General features: G+C 45.5%; 1 protein-coding gene across 1 annotated transcript in view; it reads left to right on the plus strand.

Annotated features, from left to right (window-relative positions):
* Window positions 1–21,588, plus strand: part of zeb1b (zinc finger E-box binding homeobox 1b) — a 47,743-nt gene extending 26,155 nt beyond the window's left edge. Inside the window, exons 2-8 of the mRNA XM_041961429.1 lie at window positions 6,544–6,699; window positions 12,021–12,182; window positions 13,321–13,523; window positions 14,234–14,339; window positions 14,794–16,502; window positions 17,559–17,739; window positions 18,470–21,588. Coding sequence (XP_041817363.1) covers window positions 6,544–6,699; window positions 12,021–12,182; window positions 13,321–13,523; window positions 14,234–14,339; window positions 14,794–16,502; window positions 17,559–17,739; window positions 18,470–19,170 — 3,218 coding nt within the window. The 3' untranslated portion in view covers window positions 19,171–21,588. The remainder of the gene's footprint in view (window positions 1–6,543; window positions 6,700–12,020; window positions 12,183–13,320; window positions 13,524–14,233; window positions 14,340–14,793; window positions 16,503–17,558; window positions 17,740–18,469) is intronic.
* The last annotated feature ends 491 nt before the right edge of the window (window positions 21,589–22,079 follow it).

Here is a 22,079-nt window from a genome sequence, read left to right on the forward strand (position 1 = left end):
TCCACTCAAAATGTCAAACCAGACACAAACTGGCAAAATCAAAGGGGAAGAAGACCATTATACCACTGCGCAGCTTTCAAATCCTATCAGTGTGTAACTGCCGCCTGAATGGAGTCTGACAGCAGAGGTGACAGGGACATTTCATTTTGCCTGTGACACCCCAATGAGGTTTGACGGAGGCTGACGCAACATTAGCCAGGTTTGTCTTTGGTTGCCTGCCTGGTATTACAGAGGTTTTGCGCTTAACTTGACACAGCCGCTAACAGAAGAGAAACAACTGTTTACCCAGGTGTGCGCTGAGTTTCTTGCACCGGCTAAATATTTGCATTGCTGTTTTGGTGTTGTTTCTGTGAGGTGATTTCCAATGCAGTCATCAGCGGATAAAATCGAGCTGAATACGTGGCAGAGCTCAGGTAACACAGTTACTTGGTTTATAGCCTGATAGCTGAGAGCAACGACTGAGACAAAGGGGGAAAACAGTGACAGATCAAGTGTAAAGAAAAAACAAGAAAAAAGGAGGAGAGAGGCTAAAGAGAGAGCAGAAGTAAGGTGGTTGTCGGAAGCGTGACTGCAGGTTTTCTGGGCTTACCAGAATCTACAGCAGATGTTTCCTCTCTTCATCTCTCTTTTTTCCTCCCCCTGCTCACCCACCTCTTACCCACCTTCTACATCACTGCTTTCTCAGTCACCTGTCTACACTGTGTGTAGCTGGACTGGTTGACTGGGTGGACATTCTCTCACCACAGACCTGCTGAGTGTTGGAGAACTGGAGCAGGCCTCTTCACTGATGGACGAAGGGAGGGAGGGGAGGTGTGGAGATACTGGAAGCGGGTAGCACAGGGTTTAGGTGTCTGTATGTGTTTGTGAGAGTTGTGTAGGATGGCATCAGTTTTTGGACTTTTTGTGTTTGGGGAATTTGTACATCGGCTAGTAGCTCAACGTGGCCTTCTCTGAAGGATATGCAGCCAAGTGGTCATGTGACCACCTGTAATGATTGAAAGCCCTCTACGTGTCAAGCATGCCTTTAAACGGCTTAACATACAGAACACACACACGCACACACACACACACACTCTTCACTCTCACTTAGGTGTACCACTGTTATTACCGTGGATGGGGCTGTCTCACCTCTAACATAAACATAGGTTTGGAGACGAGTGTAAACTTGGTGGCCGGGGCATTGCTGTGGATTGTGTGAGTGTGTGTGGTGTGATCGCACCCTCGGGTCTATACCAGCCCACCTGGCCTTATTTAGAAGAGCTGAGAGGAGCCAGAAGCAACTCTCAGAGGACACCCAGTGTAACAGAATGTGTGGCTCATCACCAGGCTCATTAGCCCCAGAGACAAATACCATCGCCTGTGACTTCCCCTCAGTAGAAATACAGTCTGTTATCTGGGTGTCATTTAGGTACAGCAGCACTATTAGGACTAACCCTGAGTACTAAAGGCACGTTGCAAGCAATATTAGGCAAGGTTTAATCATTTTCTTTTCTGAAAAGCATTCCACACACTCTGAGGCGCAGTTAGGTCCTTTTTGCTTTTCCGAACACTCATTAACACCTACTAGCTTCCTTTACACTTCGAAGTGTCATCATGCAGATTAAGAGAACAATAGCCTCCATTAGCATTAGTGTTATCATGGAAAGTGCTCATCAGATGGGAGATGAGTGACCCGCAGAGGCCCATTAGCTCACATGCTAAAACCTTGATCAGCGTCATTAGGAAGTCAAGAGCCCATTGTCTTCTAGCTCACATTTCAGATGATTCCTACACTCTACAGGTTGATGAAGTGCTTTAACTTTGATGGAATAATAGTAGTAGTTACCCATGTACTGTATTGTATTGTTATTTGCCTTGTTGAATTTTCTACGTGAATCTATCAATGGAACATTTGACATCTAAAGTAGCTCTGGCACAAGCAAATACAGAAATACAAAAGTGACTAATTCTCAGGACTGCTTTGCCTATTTTTACCTCAAGTCTATACTTAATGGTTCTGCTTTTTTACCCTCCCAGCCTAACATAGAACAGTGAGTAAGAGTCATTTGATTGTTTGGGGAGTTTTTGGAGCTCAATATTGTGCTGTGTATCTATGGAGAAACTGTTCAGGATATGATTGGTCTTTTATGTGACTGGCCTCCTCTGGTATGGTTGGCAGACATTAGTGGTGGAGAAACTTGGCATTAGCTGCGAGGCAAGGCTAAACTTGCTAGGAAACAGTCTCTTAGGACCCCTAGTGCCCTCTACGGCTAATTGACTGTGTAAAGGGATACTGTTGTGTGTCTATAGTTATGTCTCTTAACTACTGGAACCAAACAGCCTTTGCCTGACCTAAACGGCCCAGAAAGTATGAGGCAGCCTGCGAACAAGCTAACCATGAAAAATCCCCAATTCTTTTGTTTTGTTATCGGCACTTGAGTTGACCTTCCTGACTCTGTGGGAGGAAGGCTGTTGTTTTAACAAAACCAGCAGCGTTTACCTCAGCGCTGAATGAGGCGCCTCACCTTGAGACGGCATACTTGAGGTTTTGAATGGCACGGCTTTGTTTTACTTTGGTTGGAGCTGGGGTTTTTTTGTAGTGGTTGGCTTCCCTGAGAAAATGGCATTGCAGAGCCGCAAGGGCAGACTCTGTGACGGCAGGGTCTGCTCTCTTTGAGGATGCCTGTGGTAGTTCCACTGCTGCCTGACTGGCCCTGAGCTCCAAATTAGATAAGTGGCGTACCTCAATGAGGGAGCCAGTACCAAGGCTAAATATAGAGACAGAAGAGAGGTAGAAGGCCAGACAAATAGTTGCTGCTGTTCAAGATGAGTCAGTCTGTCTAATCACAAGCAGAACAACAGCAGACCTCAGAATATGTGTCAGTCAGTTGACTGATATTTGTAGTAAGGAGAGAGCAACCCTTTGATCTGTCCCTTTAAGAGCCAAACTCAGAGAAAAGTGTTTTGGTTGGACATTCCAGACATAACTCCTACACCTTCTGGTATGGGGTTGTCGGCCTACACATACGACGTATGGGCTTTGTGTTCCTTACAGATGTATAGGAAATGAATCAAGATAAAAGCTACTTCAGACAGTAATGTGTTTGTTCACAGGCTGTATATGTTTCTCCGTGTCCTCATCTAAAGCTCAGCTAATAAGCCAGTCACTCACACCTCGAGGGCCTCAAAGCACAGAGATAGCTCACTCCCACAGAGGTTGAGATACTGCCATTCCTATTTGGCACACCTCAGTGTATAAAAGCGCAAACCAATCTGCTGTTGTATGACTCTACAGTGATTTAAAGTAACGGAAATGTGTATCATTCATGGGCCAGGTCAGCATCAGATATCATGAACCTAAAATAAGTGCAAGCAAGTTTGCTCAATTACAGGTCAGAATCTGCTCAATGAACCAGTGTCAAGGGACTTCATGTACTGTGCTGACAGATCAGTGACGATTCGTCTGCCAAGGTGATACCCTCCGATGGGATAACGTAGGGTCTGTTTTGGGAGTAACCCACCCAGTCAACCATTGCTTTGTCAGTAATTGATACAGGCTGGCAGGTGTCATAACAACACAGCTCTCTCTCTCCAGCAGGCATATTTGTGTGGCTGACATGGACTGTCTGGCACTGTCCTTCAGTAGACTCTGGGAACTTTGCAAGGGGGAAGAGGGTGATGAGTGAGCGTGAGGGTGGAGAGATTCGAGCGTATTTGGCTTCAGTCAGCTACTGAGGTAATACTGGGGAGCTCCAGTCATTGACAGCAACAGCACATATCTGTTGCATGTTGCAAAGTTGTGTAGGTGAAGAGTCAGTAACGTACTGAGAGGCTGTCATTTCACATCAGCTTGTCTGCTACCATCAATAACAGTTGGACTTGGGACCATGATGCATTAGGTTTTCCTGGTAAAGACCCGGCTTATCATGTCATGCACATAGATGTAATCCAGACATGTTATGTTGAGGCTATTGCGCTTGATTGTGATTGTGTCCTACTACCCAGAGCTATAGAATTTTTCTGCGTAGGTGGGTGTAGTAAAGGTGTGATCTATGTAGCCAAGGGTTACGGACTAACTTAAAGCCAAAGCCGTAGTCACAGGCTATTATTTTCTCAGGTGTTCAACACGCTGCAACCTGTGGAGGAAAGTAAACTTTCAGAAGTAAGCTCTTCACCTCCTCCACCTACCAGTGCTTTCTCTCTCAGCTGCGTAGGAGTCTTCCTCCTGTTGTGTGCTAGCATGCTAGCGCTAATGAGGCCAGCTGTCCAAACGCTCAGCCGGTCAGCCAGAAGGGACTGCAGCCTTTGTTGATGCTAGGTGTTACATCTCCTGTTGGAACACACATTTTTGTTTCAACACCGCCAACCATTTGGCACAGGAAGACCGTCTCTGTTCACCCCCCACACCACCAACACCACCAATCCTTTACTCTTTCTCTTACCAGCCTCTGCTGTGCTTCGCAGCTCCAACTTTTATTGTCCTGCTGGCCGTTGCCACCTCCCATCTGCACACAGCAGCACATTGATTTTCTCTCTACAGCTTTATATTTGATCATTTTCTCTTGACACTGCTGGCAGAGAGTGTTGCCTTTGTAATCGCTGACCTCAGCTCCACACCTGAGTGGCTGTGGCCCTAAACAGCCTCTCAGACTCGTCCTAAAGCACCTTCTGTTTCAGAATGAAGTGTTGCACCCTGTTTGGGCTGCTGAATGGACAATACATCACCTGGCAGAGTCGCTCTGACAGAAAAGAGAGGTAGGAATGAGGAAAGGGAGGTGATGTAAGGTAGACAAGAGAGAGAGGAACAAGGACAGACAAGTTTATACAGCTTACATAAATCCAATTAATTATCAGTTCATTTAAATGGGATCCCAGCCTTATGGCTCCCATGTCTTCAATTACTCTATTGGCTTGCCTGTTTTGAACCTTAAACAGACTATGGCGCCTAGCCTGGATAGCAATCTGTGTACAAAGGATGTGTGTCACCGCTAACTGAGCTGAATGTACCTCTTGAAAAGTACAATATGGAAGCGGTCAAGTCATGATAAAGAAAAAAAAAAGATAATATAGTGGAGTGAGAAATAGTGTGAAGAGAGGAAAGAGGTTGAGAATGAAATAGCTCTCCTGATGAACCCCGATAGGATTTCGCAGCTGCGGCACAGCAGTGTTGACCCTGCGAACAACTCGCCAAATAACAGTGCTTCTCCCTCCTCCTCCACCACCTTTCATCCATCCGCCCCCACACCTCCTTCCTCCCGCCTCCCCCTCAGCCTGAACCCTGCACGTCTCTATGATTTTGTGTGAATACCAACTTGTTGTAATGACCTGCACAATGCAGAGAGAAAGGGAGAGACCTCACCAAAACAATTCTCATTGATTGAAACAGACAAAAAACATAAGCAGCCACTTCAGAAAGAGGTGGGCGAGTGGGGTTGGGGTGAGTGAAGATAGAGAGGAAAAAAATGTTCAGGTGCTTTGTACTGCCAGTGCATATTCAGAGAGTGAATGCAGGTGGTGTGTGTATGTACTAGTGCTGTGCGCAGTGTGTATGATGTGAGATAAAGTAGCTGGAGAGGTAGTTTTAGTGCTGCAGCCCTGGCCCTCTGCTGACTGGGCTGCTCTCACTGGAGAATTGATTTGGCCTCCGAGAGGATCTGTAGCTCTCTCAGTGGAACAGAGGGATGGAGGGGGGGGGGGGGGAAATGCAGGGAGAGTGGGTGGAAGTAACACAGGTGGAATTGAGAGATGGAGGAACTGGTTGGAAATGAAAAGAAGACACAGGAACACACACACACACACTCACACACATCTGAGGCAGACAGTTGGTCAGGAAAATTTACTCCCCGTAATAACCCTCTCTGTAGGCTGGCTGTCTCTGTGTCTCCTGGCTCCTTCAGCCCATAACACAACCGACCAGGTCACACCGACTCCCACACAGCACACACACCACCTCAGCCTGCAATCTAATGATCTCACACACTGGTACTGAATGTGTGTCTGCAAGTCTCTTAGTGTGAATTTTCTCTGTGTCTCTGCAACGCAGAGTCTGTTGTTCCGGAGTTTGTTTTCACTGTGGCTTCATATCTTCTTCCTCAGATTTTCAGTTGCACACTTTTACTACATGGCAGCATCAAAATTGTCAGTTGTAGCAGTTTTTTATAGCCCTCAGTTCACTCTGTTGTTAGTGCCCCACCTGTTTTATTCTCTCTTGCCGTAGCAGCTCACTTTCCCCATAGGGATAGTTTCATCTCATTTACTGAAGTTAAGCTATGGTCTATTTAATTGGTGTTTCCAGCTCCCTACCCCGATCTCTGTCACCTATTCGCTTTAATAGTTTTGACATTTAAATGACATAGCACATATACTTAACCTGTCCGACTCATGGCCTTTCACATTCAGTGCTCACAATCAAGAAGCACATACAGTACACCTCCCATTATCTTTATCAAAGATAAAAATACTTAATGTGTGTACTCCGTTTGCTTTACTTTAAAGACTCACTTAAAAAATAGACATAATCTGACCAGCAATTCTAACCTCTGTCCCCAATGTCTCCTTGTGCAGTGACTAACTACAATAATGTGGTGGAGGCCGGCTCAGACTCAGATGACGAGGACAAGCTGCACATCGTGGAGGAGGAAGGCAGCCTGGCGGACGGGGCCGACTGCGACAGCACCCTGCCAGACGACGAGCACCCCAGAGAGCGCTGCTGGGACGGAGGTGAGACCAGGCGCACACTCATAGGGCACATTATTACACACATCCGCAGTGATTCATGCAAATACACACCTCGCATTCCTACCCACCATTTCCGCAATGCTCTGTGGCTTCTGTTCCACTTTTCTGCATTGCGGAAAAGTTCAGCACAAGTGCTCATTTAATCATATTTTCTGCTTTAAAATCTTTTTCCTAGAATATGAAAAAATATGCCAGTGGGGGAAAGTAGCATTTGATTCACCATTTGCCAGAATTTATTGAGGCTAGGCAAAGTAAGGTCTTTCATGCCACTAGTATCATCCAAATTACACAGGCAAATGAATCACTTAATTTCAAGTATCAGAACAAATGACTTCTTAAGATGTATATTTTTACAGCAAGTGTCTCCTTTCACCGTCAGTCCTGCCATGGTTACGCTGGCAAAGTGTCTTTGATATTTATTCCTATCTGCTCAGGATAAGAGCTTTATTTCCAAAGGCTTTTAGCACACACAATGCCAATGTGTCATGCAGCCTCTTTATGTTTTGTTACAACATCAGTCATTTGACTGCTGCTGTCTCATTTTGACCTCAGCTGGCGTGATGCAGGCTAAGTTAAAAAATGTCTCGCTGACATCTGTGCACAGTTAAACACCAGGCTTTGTCTCATTGTGAAAGACGATTGTAAGGAAACAGGTACTACACGTGGTGGGCTTTCAACTAAGGCAGGAAGCACAGTATTAAACAAAGACAATGCCAACAGAGGGAGAGACCTTCAAGCCCAGAAAATAGCCTCACAGCCGAAGAGCCAGTGGAGAGCTTTATGGCACTGGTGGGCATTGGAGGGGCCACAGTGAACTTCTCTTTACCTCAAACTGTGTGGAAGTGACATCAGAGGTAGCCCACTGCCACAGGAAGGGCTGACGTCACACCCCGCCTCCCCCCTCCAAAACAACAATTGCAGGTGCTGAAGGATGTTGGTGTTCCAACCTGGGCCCAAGGCCTCCGTGTTGCTCTCCTGACCTCATACTGCATGTGCATATAAATCTGTGTCTGACGCTGTTAGTTTTCAGGCCTGTGCCAAGTACAGTATGTGCAACACTGTGACAAGCCCATATGAAATGTAATTAGATATTCAGCCACAAGAATATTTATTTTAGGGTGTTGCTCCTAGCAGATTTTGGCTGGATATTTCATGGGTGAGAGATGTGTGAGACTGAGGCGGACTTTGATTTAGCAAGAGGTCAAGTTAGCACAAGTGAAAATGTCCAGCGACCTATCACTTTCAGTTTAGGGAGGGATTTTTTGAAAATTCCTCTCCAGTGAGTTGCCTTCAGTTTCAGCTCAGTCGGTTTCAGTTGCGAGGTTTCGGTTTGCACGTGCGCACATACATGTGCACATTTAAAACACAGACCTGTGCACAGTGTAGCCACCTATTCCCCAGACTGCGCTGTCATTTTCATCACTGCTCTCCAGCTGTACCTCTTTGCATAAAGGGAAAGTTGGAGGAAGAATAATGTCATTGGTTTTGGCCAGGGCTCGTGAACATTAAACACTTCAAAAGCATGAGTTACACTGAAACAGCTCAGCGAGCTGGCTGCGCTCCACAGTTATGCCTGATCAGGCAAATTTTCTTTTGCCTTCACTCATGAGCACACACACACACACACACACTTCTCTTGCTCTCTGCTCTCTCACTGTCTCTGGCCCTCATCTCATTCATCATACACACTTCGCTGTCACTCTGGATCGGACTGATGAAACGCGAAGAAAGCCACAGTCCTTTAAACAAACACACTTCTATCGTCTCTCATTCCTTCATCCCTCCCTCTGTTGGTTCCACCCCTGAGAACAGGTGGTGCAGCCTTGAAAAGTGACCACCACCCACTAATCTTCTCCTCATCGTAGTCCAGTTTGCTTCAAATTAAAACCTTGACACCCCTTCTCCTGAGACTGCCGTGCTCCAAAACCAAAGGGTGGTTTTTCACTGCTTTGCCATCTCTCCTCTCCTCTTCGCTCCCTCTCACTGTTTCTCTTGTTCTGAATCATTCCTCTTGATTATATGGTATCATGGGCCCCCTGCTCGCTGTCATTACTCATTCACTGCTAAATGATTATGCGGTGGTGGAAAAGCCTGGTGTTGGTGCAGTAAACTGCAGCCTGCTCCCCTCTAAAAACAGGCTGACTAACTCCAGGGGAGGAAAAGGCAGAGAGAGTGTTGACCTGGGAGGGCTTCTCCTTTATATTTGATGAGTTGAAGAGCGTGATTACATCTCAGAGAATGGGCAGGGTGGAGCTGGAGAGCTTTGATATCGTGAGGCTGCAGTGGCACTTAATGAGAGCGAACGTCTGGGTTTAACTGCATGGAAATATAGCGTAAGGCCACTAGAAGATGAGCTGGTTGTTTGTTGAGTGTGTTTGATGGGCACTTGTGCTGCACGGCATTATTCCAACCAGCAGTGAAGTTGCAAGGCTCTCGCAGACAATGACACTTGTTATTTCTTCACTGTTGACCTGTGATGGCAGTGATGATATTTGATGTTCCCTACAATTGGGCTCAAATCCATTTTGTTCATTTTAGGACTCTGTGGTCACACAGGAACGCATACATTCCTGTGTGCCTTATGTCACAATGTGATGTTAAAACTGAGCCACCCCTCTGGACAGGAAAGGGAGACTCTCCAGAGAGCTGGGAAGATTGTCCAGTAGAGACAAACAGCATAAATGCTTGATAGCACTAAGCCAAGGATAAGCAAATCATCCGAGACTTGGAAATACCTCACATCAATCCTCTGACTTACTTTCTGGTGATGGGAGATAAGGCGTAGCGTCGTAACCAACGATTGTGGAATATTTGAGCTGTTTGTGCAATCTTTATCGCTGACATGTCTCTCCCATCCAAGATAGAATCTACAAACGGGTCTGGATGCACGACCACAGGAAGCAGTGGGGACAAAGGTTGGCCAGGGCAGGAAATGCATCATGGGATACTGTTGTATCATGTTGCAGAGATGGAGGCAGAGAGGGATGAGAAAGAAATGAGGGAAAGAGAAGCGGAGAGAGTGGGTGGTCTGGTGATTTTGTTCTAAGACATACCAAAGTTAGGTTACGCTGCAAAATAAATAAAGAACAAGCTACTTTTTTAGATCAAAACTGCAACAGAATGTCCTGCCACAACCTCACGGGGCCTTCGTTCTGGGGCTTTTGAACTGATTTTCCACTTGTGCAGTGGTGCATTCACACCCCTGCGTCAGCACATAAATGGCCTGTGTGATGTTTCATGTCAGGGGAGCAGCCTGATAACACGGGGCCGCCTCGGCGAGGCTGTGAACCCTTCTGGCCTCGCTCTATACTTAACAAAGAGCCGAGAGAGGCAAACAGACACACACACTCACACACAAGGACTGAAAACAACAGCTTGTCATACCTTTGCACCACAGACCCCCAACTGGGACTCTACTTCACACACATGCTCAACATTTAGTAGCCTAGAGGTGTGTTTGGGTGTTTGGATGCTGTCTTTGAGCAGGGAATGGGAGCACAGTCAGATCAGCACTTTCCCACATGCAACATGTTTCACAATGTCAACAACCAACAGAACACGAAATATTAAATAAATAATAAAACTATTCATTTAAAGCATTGTGATGAGTGGGGAAATGCACTTACTTGCTTTCTTCTACAACTCTCATATCTCTGTGTTAAATGTAAGGCCAGCTAGCTGGTAGGTGTCTTTTTTTACCCTTACAGAGCCAGGCAAGTTGTGTCCCCCTGTTTCCAGTGTTAATGCTAAGTTAAGCAAACCAGCTGTTAGCTTTAGCCTCATATTTAGTATACAGATGTGAGAGTGGTATTGATTTTCTTAACTCTTCAAAAGAAAGTGAATGAGCGCATTTCCCAAAATGTCAAACTATTTATCTATGATCCTAAAAAAATGTGGCAAAATGCGGGGGTGTTGTTCATGCGGTTGAGGTCATGGGAAAAAAAACTGTGTGATATGTGGGGGTTTGCAGCCCCTAATGTGTTCCTGACCCACCGCTATGATGAGAATTCCACAATTCAGCTTTCTCAGCACCTGCTGCCGGCTTCTGCTTCACATGCACATGCACAAGTTCGCCAACACACAGCCTCTCTCTCTGTACTATCTCTCACTGGTCTTTCACAGAGCGGGAGATTCCTTCAAATGGTCTTCAATAACCATAGCAACAAATGAATGCACTCATATTGTTTCATGGCTTTTTGAGGTGCACCAGAGGAAGCCAGAGCTGGGCTGTATCTAAGAGCACTGGTATTCACTGTGCGTCGGTGAGTCATGAAGTGCTACACCTGTTCCCATCTCCGAGGAGAACACAGCTGGGCCCGTCTTTCAACACACACACAATTCACAAAACACAATTCTCAAATCTCTTAAGCAGGGGGAGTGTTTAAATCAAGCCGTAAAACATCTGTCCAGTAAACACAAGCACAGGATCAACAGTAGCCTCACTTTGCTTTTAGCTGATCTCCATTGTAATTATTCTGTGTAATGATACATACAGGCACACTAACATATCCATTGAGGAATATTGCCTACTTTAATCGCCGACACACTATACTTGGTTTCGGTATCCACTTCAGGAAGCTCTGGGAGAGCAGAGACGGAAACAGGGAAGGAAGCTTAGGCGCATCCTAAACTCCATCCTCAGGTTACACTTCCTATAAGCCGCAGCATGGTAATTAGTGCTCGTTAGACCAGCTAGCCGGGCTCATGTGATGTGGAGTTAAAATGCGCTCGGCTCCCACATGCGGGCTCTCATTTGCTGGGATATTAAGCACAGTCTGAAGGCCAAGCCTCTCCAGAGAGCAACTCGTGGTGTGTGTGTGAGCATGTGTGCATGCATCCGTTCCTGCTTGATATCTATCTGCCGTAATACACCAGAACAAGATTCATCACCTAATTATCAGTCTCAGTCTCAACAAGTACCTTACCTAACATTGTGAATAGAGGCTTACCATTGAGTTCTTACAAAGAGCTTGATGCTCATACAGTAGCCTGTGGCCTTTGATGCTAATTAGTTTTCTCATCCTATTATGAACAACAGTATTGAGGGTGTTTGTGTTTTTTCTCTTGGTGCCGCATGCCTCATTCCAGGCTGGTGAACTTGTCATGATCAAGGGCTTGGACTGTAAGATCCGGTTCAGCTATAATGACACTCTGTGACATTATTGGATTATCACATTTCATGTACAAAGGTTAAGGTTTCACGTGTACAGTCTGCATCGATAGAAAAACATGCAAGCCTCTAAATAATGGGGTAATCGATTATTTCTTTTGAGTCTAATCAGTGTGTGTTTGTCCCTTCACAGTGAAGGAGGATTGTGTGTCAGACGGCGAGGATGACGTGAGCACAGACGCCCTAGTGGAGGAGATGCTCCAGCAAGGAGACACGGCCGTCATCTACCCAGAGGCCCCAGAGGACGAGCCTCAACGTCAGGGCACCCCTGATGCCAGCGTCCATGATGAGAATGGTACAGGTCAACGCCACATGACATTCACAGCCCATTCAAGTCATACAAAAAAACTATAAAAACACTCTGATCAAGATCATTTCCCTTTCCAGAAAAATGATTATGTGCTTTGTGCATTCATTGCTTTGAATGTCATCCATATCTTTATTAATAGCACACATGAGCAAGGTGTAGTGTCCCTAAATCACACATGCACTGAAACACACTGCTATTTCCACCTGAGAGCTCACAGCCACTGAGCTCTCACACTATTACTGCACCTACCTAGTAATTACTCGCCCCCTGGGGATGGCTCTACCTGCTCCCTGTCTCACCTCAGGTGTTAACTCCACCCCATTAACGCCACTCTCCAACATCATTACACACACTGCTATTTGTTAAGTGCAGCACACTGGGGCCTTTATTGCTCCCGGGCTGTTGGCTTTTACCTGCTACCACAGAGGGGAAAAAAGACAGGGGGGAGGGGAGGGGCAGAGGGGAGGAAGAGAAACAGCAACACCTGAGTAAATTTGTCACGTATATGCGAGCTCTGACTCACCGCTACCTGGGCGATAATGTGTGTGCATTCCCATCCCGAGGCCCTCACCTGTCCCACAAGGGAACTTAATACATCACCTGTTAACGAAGTAATGTTTTACCTGTGTGGGAGCCAGGCAATTGAGACCCTCTGTTAACCAGCTTGGATCTCGGCATGCGGCTGTTGTTTACCAAGCTCACTTTTTCTTACATGCGTGGGTGTTTTGAAAAGCTTCTATCGCACAATAGGCAATCAAATGATGGAATTTCAGGCGTGTGAAAGCTGTAATCGCTGAGCTTTGTGTCAGCAAGAAGTACAAAAGCAAAAATAAAACCCAGTCCTGCCTTGGCAACACAGCGTGCTTTCTTCATAATGACAGGAAGTCATTACGGTGGATCACCAATCAGCTTTTATCCATTTGGTTACCTGGGTGCTGTTTACCTGTGGGGGAGGATCTCTCAGAGATTGGTGAGATAGCAGGGGAGTGTTACTGTGGCAGACCTTGTGTAACATCAAAGAGCCCTCTCTGTGGACCATGTGTTCTTAACCCCCTGTTCTCCTCCCCCCTTCGCTCTAACATATGTCATTACAACACTCTCCTCGTGTCTTTTTTTCACCCAGGAACTCCTGATTCGTTTTCTCAGCTGCTCACCTGCCCGTACTGCGCACGTGGCTACAAGCGTTACAGCTCCCTGAAGGAGCACATCAAGTACCGGCACGAGAAGACCGAAGAGAGCTTCAGCTGCCCGGAGTGCAGCTACAGCTTCGCATACCGCGCTCAACTGGAGAGGCATATGACAGTCCACAAGGGCGGACGGGATCAGGTAAAAACTGACCGACAAACTAGTCGGGGCCGGATACTGATAAAACACATTCTGCTGAGAGTGAAAAATCTCCCATTCCAGTAGCTTCTAATGTTCAAAAGATTTGAATGCCTTCCATTTTCAATTTTTTCTCCTCTTAGTGCTATAAATTGCATGTAGAAATACAGTTTTAACACTCATTATTAATGTTTAATGCAGCCAGATGATTTGTGAATCCTTGAATTCTCTTTTAAGAGCATACCACTGCTCTGGTATTATAATTGTGAAGTATGCTAATTAACATAAGCAATTTGCAATACTGAAACTTTGTAGTGAAAAACTAATACTAAAATTCAAGTTGTATATATTTTATTAGGATTTAAAAATTATATTAAAGATATTCTCTGCTTCAGTACGATCTTCTAATATTTGTATGCATCAGGCTACGGTTCAAACGGTCAGTGCGATTGGATTAATTGTAATTGGTTTCAGTAGCGTACTACTTCTGTAGTGCTGCAGTAATTCTGCAATGACAAAGTGATTCTTAATTATGCAGACCCACATAGAAGGTTAGCCCTGTTTCTGTAGCTGCTCGCTTCCAAACATGATAAATAAACATGAGCTTTTGCCCCCGATTGATTAATGACATTGTGACATGAATTAGTAGCAGTTCAAAGGTTGTGTTTTCATTGTGTATCTCACTCAACGTCCCCTTTCCCCTCGTCTGACAGAGACACATCACACAGTCGGGAGGCAATCGTAAATTCAAGTGCACTGAATGTGGCAAAGCATTCAAATACAAGCATCATCTGAAGGAGCACCTACGCATCCACAGCGGTGAGTGGACAACTCCTGTCACCATGGCAGCATTCTGTATGTGTGTGTGTGTGTGTGCACGTGAGAAACTGTAGTGTGTACGTCATTGTTGTGATTCTCTGCTGGCCACAGATGTTTCAGTGTCCACTGAACCAATATTTATATCTTATTTATGTCTGAGCCAATTGCCTGTATTTAGATATCCTTCATCGTATTTCAGTCCATTGTGTGCTCTTCCTTAATGTGCCATAATTGTGTTTCTTTTGGCATTATGGGACAGCAATTAGAGAAGGGCATTTCCCAATGGTGCCATTACATCAGCGTTTAAGCATCATTGAAATGCATTAGAGCTTTTTCCTGCCATACTGCTCATAGCCTAGCTTGCTCATTTAGCTTCATTCACTAATGGAAATCTGTCTCCCCCCACCCCCCTTTCTATCTGTCTCTCTGTCTTATATGTTGTGGCTTTATTCAGGAGAGAAACCCTATGAGTGCTCCAACTGCAAGAAGCGGTTCTCCCACTCAGGCTCATACAGCTCCCACATCAGCAGTAAGAAATGCATCAGCGTCATCTCAGTTAACGGCAGACCACGCTTAGGGAACACCAAAAGCCAGACCCAGGGTCCATCGCCGGTGATGCCCACGTCACCCTCAGTCCTCCGCACCCAGATTAGAGAGAAGCTGGAGCACAGCAAGCCCCTGCAGGAGCAGCTGCCCCTCAACCAGATCAAGACTGAGCCTATGGACTACGAGTACAAGCCGGCGGTGATAACATCCCCAACTGTGACCACCATGAACGGTGGGATTTTCAATGGAGGTGCTGCAGCTCCTCTGCAGGGCACAGTACAGGCAGTGGTCCTGCCCACTGTTGGGCTGGTGTCACCCATCAGCATCAACCTGGCAGACCTGCAGAATGCTCTGAAAGTGGCAGTGGACGGTAACGTCATTCGCCAGGTACTGGAAAGCAATGCCAAAGGCCAGGGACAGGTGAACTCGGGGCTAACCACTGGAACTCTCCATGCGCCACAGCAGCAGCTCATCTCAGCCATCAGTCTGCCTATTGTGGGACAGGATGGAAATGCAAAAATCATAATAAACTACAGTTTGGACCCCAACCAGGGCCAACTCACTGCGCAAAACCTAAAGAAAGAGCCTGAGCCTAACTCACCAGCTCAGACCACCACTGACACCTTCAAGTCGCAGAAACTCCCAGAAGATCTGACCATCAAAGGAACCAGACCCAAAGAGACTAAAGAAAGAGAGGAAAAGACCACTAAAACTTGTCTCCTGTGTGATAACTGTCCCGGTGGGCTGGAAGCACTCCATGCCCTCAAGCACTGCAAGACAGATGGTCTCAGGCTGAATGGAGCAGGCCTGGATAAGTCTGAGTCTGCTGTCGCCGCCCTGCTGTCAGAGGGAGGGCTCTGCAACCAGCCCAAAAACCTATTGTCCCTGCTGAAGGCCTACTTTGCTTTAAATGCAGAGCCCACCAAGGATGAGCTGGCTAAGATCTCTGACTCAGTCAGCCTGCCGATCCATGTGGTTAAGAAGTGGTTTGACAAAATGCAGGAGGGCCAGATATCACTGGGTGCCCCAACACCTCCCTCAGAGGAAGAGGACACCTGTGAAGCCAACAGTGTGGTGTCTCTGGTCCCAGGGAAGGACACGGCCAATATGAGCCCATCTGTGACCCAAGATAGCCCGACAGAAGCCACCCCAGCAGAGGTCAACGGCACTGACAGGTCACCGGCCTCCCCCTCGCCACTAAACCTGACAGCTGGGGGTCCCGTCCCAGCCCAGCCTCCTCAGAGCACTGAGGGACCCCTAGACCTGTCGCTGCCAAAGCCAGCCAGAGAGGAAGTGGAGAGAGTGGTGGCTAAAGGCCGTGTTTACCCCTCCCCTTCTTCTGGCTCTACCAATGTGGATGAACCCCTAAACTTAACTTGCACAAAGAAAGAGGCATCGCCACTCTCAGCCATGGGCGCCAGCCCCATTGCAATGTACGCCAGCCAGCCAAGTGCCAAACCCCTCGACATTGTGACCACAATGCAATGCCTAAGGGCACTTGCCACTAACAACAAACAGACTATCCTGATCCCCCAGCTGGCTTACACCTATACCACTACAGCAAACAGCCCTGCCGGGACCGAGACGCACGAAACCATCCACCTCAACGGATTGAAGGTGTGCAACCATTTGTGTCCTCTAATTTAGTAACTATTTAGCTTTGCTGCCCACAGTCCTTGTTAAAAGTATAGTGTGTCATTTTGTAAAATACAGTGTTAACTCATGCCAAGAAAGCTTATAAGCATATTTCCCACGTCAAACTGTTGTATACAAGTGGGGAAGTTATTTTTAAATTTTCACAGCTTTATTAGCTCCCTGAGCTTTTCAGAGTTAGTTTTTGTTCCTGTACTTTTACTGGAGGTCAGCCACAGCCAACACTCAAACACTGACTCTAAAACTCTCAGCGTGTACTTGGAGAAGCAAGTGGATTGGAATCAAGTTGGCTTTTCTCTTTTTGGAGTGATCAGTCAAACCCTTTGGTCCAGATCATTACTTCTTATTGTTAAAATCCACCAGAACATGATAGATAGTCTGAAACTATCCAAAGTCTAATCAATAAGTCATATATAGAAATGTCAGAATTCACTGCTTTGTAAAAATGATAGCCCTTAATAGTTCTTCATTGTGCAGACACCTAATGGGTCTGTAATGATGGATGTAGATCTCTCTGGGTGTGTGAGTGATCTTCCCGGGCTGTCACCAAGAGGACATGAGGCTGCACTTTACTGCAGAGCCCCTATTGATCTGCGGGAATCTGTTTAAACGGCACACCTCTGCCTGCCTCATTGATTTATTGTTGTTGTATTATACTTTCATGTTAAGTGGATTGGCGTAGACCTGCCTTGTAAAAAAAGAGCCCTGTGTATATATCTTCTCTTTAATATTGCCTCACATCATCTTTCAGTCCATCAGTGGATGAGTTTTACCAGCCCAGAGACAGGAAACAACTGTAGATGTGCTATAAGTGAACACTGTGGTTGTTTTTTTGCCGTTTGGAGTGATTTTAATTTCACCTCCAGAGACAGCGATGAGTAGGATGTGACACAGCATCATTTCCTGCAATGTACACGCACAAGTTGTTCACTCGTTCTGAGTAATTCATTGTCTCTGTGCTGTAGAAAAACCACACTTTGAATTCCTACCAATACGTCTGTGATTTCTCATTTTCTCCAGGAAGAGAAGCAGGACACGGGCTCAGAGGGCGTGTCCACCGTGGAGGAGCAGAACGACTCTGACTCGGGTCCTCAGAGGAAGAAGATGAAGAAGACGGACAGCGGCATGTACGCCTGCGACCTGTGCGACAAGATCTTCCAGAAGAGCAGCTCGCTGCTGAGACACAAATATGAACACACAGGTAAAAACAAAGTTCCCAAGCCTACACACGAACACAGCCAAAAATCGCAGATGGACTCTTGAATTAAAAAAAAAAAAACACTACCGGAACTTGTCTCACCATCACTCACTGTTGGGTCCTGGGAAAGATGAGTCAGAGTGCGAGCAAACGGGGATTTTGAGCTACAGCGTAAAGAAAGGGTGGACACCTCCATTCCAGCAGGTATTACTCAACATGCACAGAAGAGGTCTGAGAGTTTCTTTCCGCCAACTCCCCACCTCTGCACTGCCAGCTTCTCATGTGAAGCACCAAATGTTGCAAGAAGCGAGCTCTGGTAGTGATTTGGATTGCTCCAAGATGATGATTCTGTGGCCAAGTGCAGGTCAACTCTCTCTCTTTTTTTTTTTTTTGCTTTATTGCTCTGATACCTGGCTTGCAACCACAGTTTTCAGCTCCAAATGACCTCATCCTAGGTGAAACTAGCTGTTCCCTGCCTGGATAAAGTTTCCTTCAAGGTTTTCAAGCACAATTGTTGTGATTTTGTTTTGAACTTGTATTGTTTTGAAAAGTTCTCCTTGGATACATTGATGGTAGATAATGTTATGGGCCTGTCAACCTTGCGGGGGGATTCACTGCGATTGCAATGCAGTGTTTATTGTTGCCTGCCTTGTCTGTGCTGTTTTACTCAACAGCATTTTCATTTTTCTTAAACAGAGATGTTGATGCATATTTATTTTCTCTTTCTCTGCAGGGAAGCGACCTCACGAGTGCGGCATCTGCAGCAAGGCCTTCAAACACAAACACCACTTGATCGAACACATGCGGCTGCACTCGGGGGAGAAGCCGTACCAGTGCGACAAGTGCGGCAAGCGCTTCTCCCACTCGGGCTCCTACTCGCAGCACATGAACCACCGCTACTCCTACTGCAAGAAGGAGACGCAGAGCCAAGGCGGAGGTCGGGAGAGCCCCGAGGAGGACGGCGAGGCCCAGGCCGAGATGGAGGCCCTGGCCCGGGTGCAGAGGCGGCACCTGGCCCCCTCCCAGGTAGACTCGGACGAGCGAGGGAGCAGCACCAGAGAGGATGAGGAGAGCGAGGAGGAGGAGGAGGAGGAGGAGGAAGGTGTGGTGGACATGGATGACATCCAGGTGGTGCAGATAGGTGATGAAGGAGGGGATGAGGAGGAGGAGGAGGAAGAGAGGAATGAGGAGGAGATAGAGCGAGTACTGGTGGAGGGACGAGAGGAGGAGAAGACAGAGATGGAGGTGAAAGAGGAAGAAGAGGAGGCTGACACAAGGCAGGAGGAGGAGCTCAGGAGCGTTCAGGAAGTCAAGATGGAGGAAGAGGAGGCGATGGATGCAGAAGAAGGGGTGACGGAAGAGGGGAAAGCCGAGGGGGAGGCCACAGAAGAGAGTGGAGGCGAAACAGACAGGAATGTGGTTTCTGAAGACTAGAACCAGACGGCGCAGGAGAAAGGAGATATTGACTAAGAGAGGAAGCAGACTCCTCCATGAGACACAATCAGATTCCTCCTCTCGCCGGCAGAGGAGGAACGCAGGAGATGATGTCTGGTCACTCTGACAGTTCGTTTCAGTTCACTACTGTGTAGAAATCCAGGTGTGCCTGAAAAAATACTCGTGACTTTTCCACAGGAGAACGATATCTCACTGTTAGAAAAACCCATTTGTAAAGAAAATGATGAAGACAAACACAAATTTAAAAAAACGAAGGAAATGCATTATACAGACTTTGGAAGCTAGAGCCGACACGTTTTAGATAATGTTTTATTACTAAAACACCTTGGGTCATTTCTTTTTATCAGTGTTACTAATTTTATCACTCATATTTTAACCTTTAAAAGCTGTACAGTTGGGAGATATTTCTATACCTTTTTATTGCCAATGAACAAAAAAAGTCAGTATTTTATTAAGTTGGAAGGAAAATAAGAAAAATCCTGTGCACTACAAGTGGCTTGGTTTACCTATGGATTGAGCAGTTGAGTTGTGTTGTCTACCCTTCAGTATTACCGCACTAGATGTTACACGCCATCACGCTAGCAGATGTTAGCATACCATGTCTTTTTGATGTTCTTTTGATTGGATTGTGAGCCTTAAGAAGAAGAACAATGGAGAGCAGATGGGTCTCTTCAGTCATTTACTTGCTTTTAGACACATCCAGGTGTCCAGGTTTCTTTACAAATCAGTGTTTTATAGGAACAGTTTGATGTTCTGGGAAATATGCTCATGTCTTTTCTTGGTGAGAGTGAGATGAGAAGTTCGATACCACTCTCATGCGTGTCTGCCAGACATGCAGCCAGCAGCTGCTCAGCTTAGCTTAGCATAGCATGAAGAACAGGGGGAAACAGCTGCTGAATCCAAAGCTGCTAAAGCTAACAGTTATTTCTTGCTTACCTACAGCTCCACACTGCAGAGCAGAAGGTGGTGGTAATGCATGCCAGACTATTTCTGACTTCCACACAGTGCCAGGCTAGCCGTTTCCTCCAGCACTATTTATGCTAAACTCAGCTAACCGCCTCCTGGCTGCAGCTTCATAATCACCAGACAGATGTGAGAGTGGTATGAATCTTCTCATCTAACTCTCAGCAAGAAAGCAAGTGAGTGTATTTTCCCAAAATGTCAAACTATTGCTTTAATGTTCAGAGCGAGCAGAAAGGGGATGTAGAAAACTGTCTGACCCTCCCGATACCCACCCCCCACTCCGAGCCATATGCAAAAAAAAATCCACCTAAAACAAGACAAACATGCATATCGAAAGTGCCATTGAATATTGCTGTTGAAGCTTAGCAGCTACGATCAGGTATTGCCGGGTCCCAGATAAACCAATAAGCCGGAATACTGTTGACTCCTGCTCGCCACCACACCTGAGAGCTAAGAGTTAGCCTACCACATAATCATGTATCATAGGTTTTAGATAAACTGCTTTTATTTCAAATCTGAGCGGCTAAAAGAATTACAATGCACATGTTTTCTAATGGATGATGATGAAGTATGATTTCTAATTGTTAACTGTGTCCTGCCTTTTCAAAGCTTATTCAGTGCACTTGTTTAACACACCATGAAACGCTCAGATGTCTCTTCAGGTAACAAAATGTAGGCAAATATGAATCCCAGGAGTTTAATTCAATGATGTTTTTACCTGTCAGTATTATTTTTTGTCTCTTATGTTGTTGTATGTTCTGTTTCAGTGTGTGTACTGTATGTTTTCAGTAATGGCAGTATTATCCCCACCCCCAAGGAGATGGGTATGTCTGTTTAGTCATAGAGAACTTTTATATTTATGTGTCTTATTTTTTATATTTCTTTATGGTTATTTATTACACTATGTAGTGTACAATACTGTAGTTTGTATTAATACGATAATATATTTTAGTATGGAAAAAAAGATTCAAAGGCAAATAACTAAAAGCCTGGAAAAATGAGACTCCAGCATACTGAAGTATGTTTTTCGAACAAACAAAATGATGTTTTTCCTTGGGAAAAAAAGAAACTCGCACCCTGCAAGCCTGAAAATTGGAACCTGTGACCTCTCTGCATCCATTCTCATGTTAGTTTAGTTTTCTTTCCCCTCTCTAATATGAAGCTACTGAACTTTTGAAAACTAATAGTATGTCTAATAGCATGAGTGTGTGCTGTTTTGTTGAAGGATTATCCTTAACCACACAACCTGTCCTTTTTGCCAAGCCAAAATAATATTGACGTATGTTCTTGTTTTTATTTGTGCCAATTTGTTACTTTATATGTCAGTGTCAAGACCACGCCTACTTTTATATGCCCCTCCCCTTTAACACCCTCATCTTTTTTATAGTGGTTGTTTTTTGTTTGTTCTCTTTTTTTTTGTTCATTTTTTTATGACTCCCCATCTCACAATAAACTACATCAATTACAAGCTGCTGGGTTTGATATTGTTATTGAGAGTTTTGAAATCACACAATGTTATGCTGTTGCTTGCACTGCAATATTCAAGCAAATATTACAATTAAAAAAAATCCCATGAGGAGCTATTTCAAAAGCATAAAAAGAGAGGAAAAAAGATTCAGAACATAATTGAAAATATTTAACCCTAACGTTCTGTATTACATACTTAACATCATTTTACCAGCTCGATACCTCATTTCACGAGTTTTTCTCCAGGTGTAAAACATGGATAAATACAATGAACACTCGTATGGAGTCTAACAGGGAGTTAGACCTCTATAGGCTCTATAACTGAGTCATCATAATATCACTATGCGAGTGTAGATGTCTTTATGAATGATTTTTTGATTAACTAAAGGAATATCTATTTGCTCATGCATACCTCTTATAACATATAAAACATAAGACATGTGGTTGAATAACTGCTT

The sequence above is a fragment of the Chelmon rostratus genome, chromosome 20 (assembly GCF_017976325.1).
Source record: "Chelmon rostratus isolate fCheRos1 chromosome 20, fCheRos1.pri, whole genome shotgun sequence".
Classification (NCBI taxonomy): Eukaryota; Metazoa; Chordata; class Actinopteri; order Chaetodontiformes; family Chaetodontidae; genus Chelmon; species Chelmon rostratus.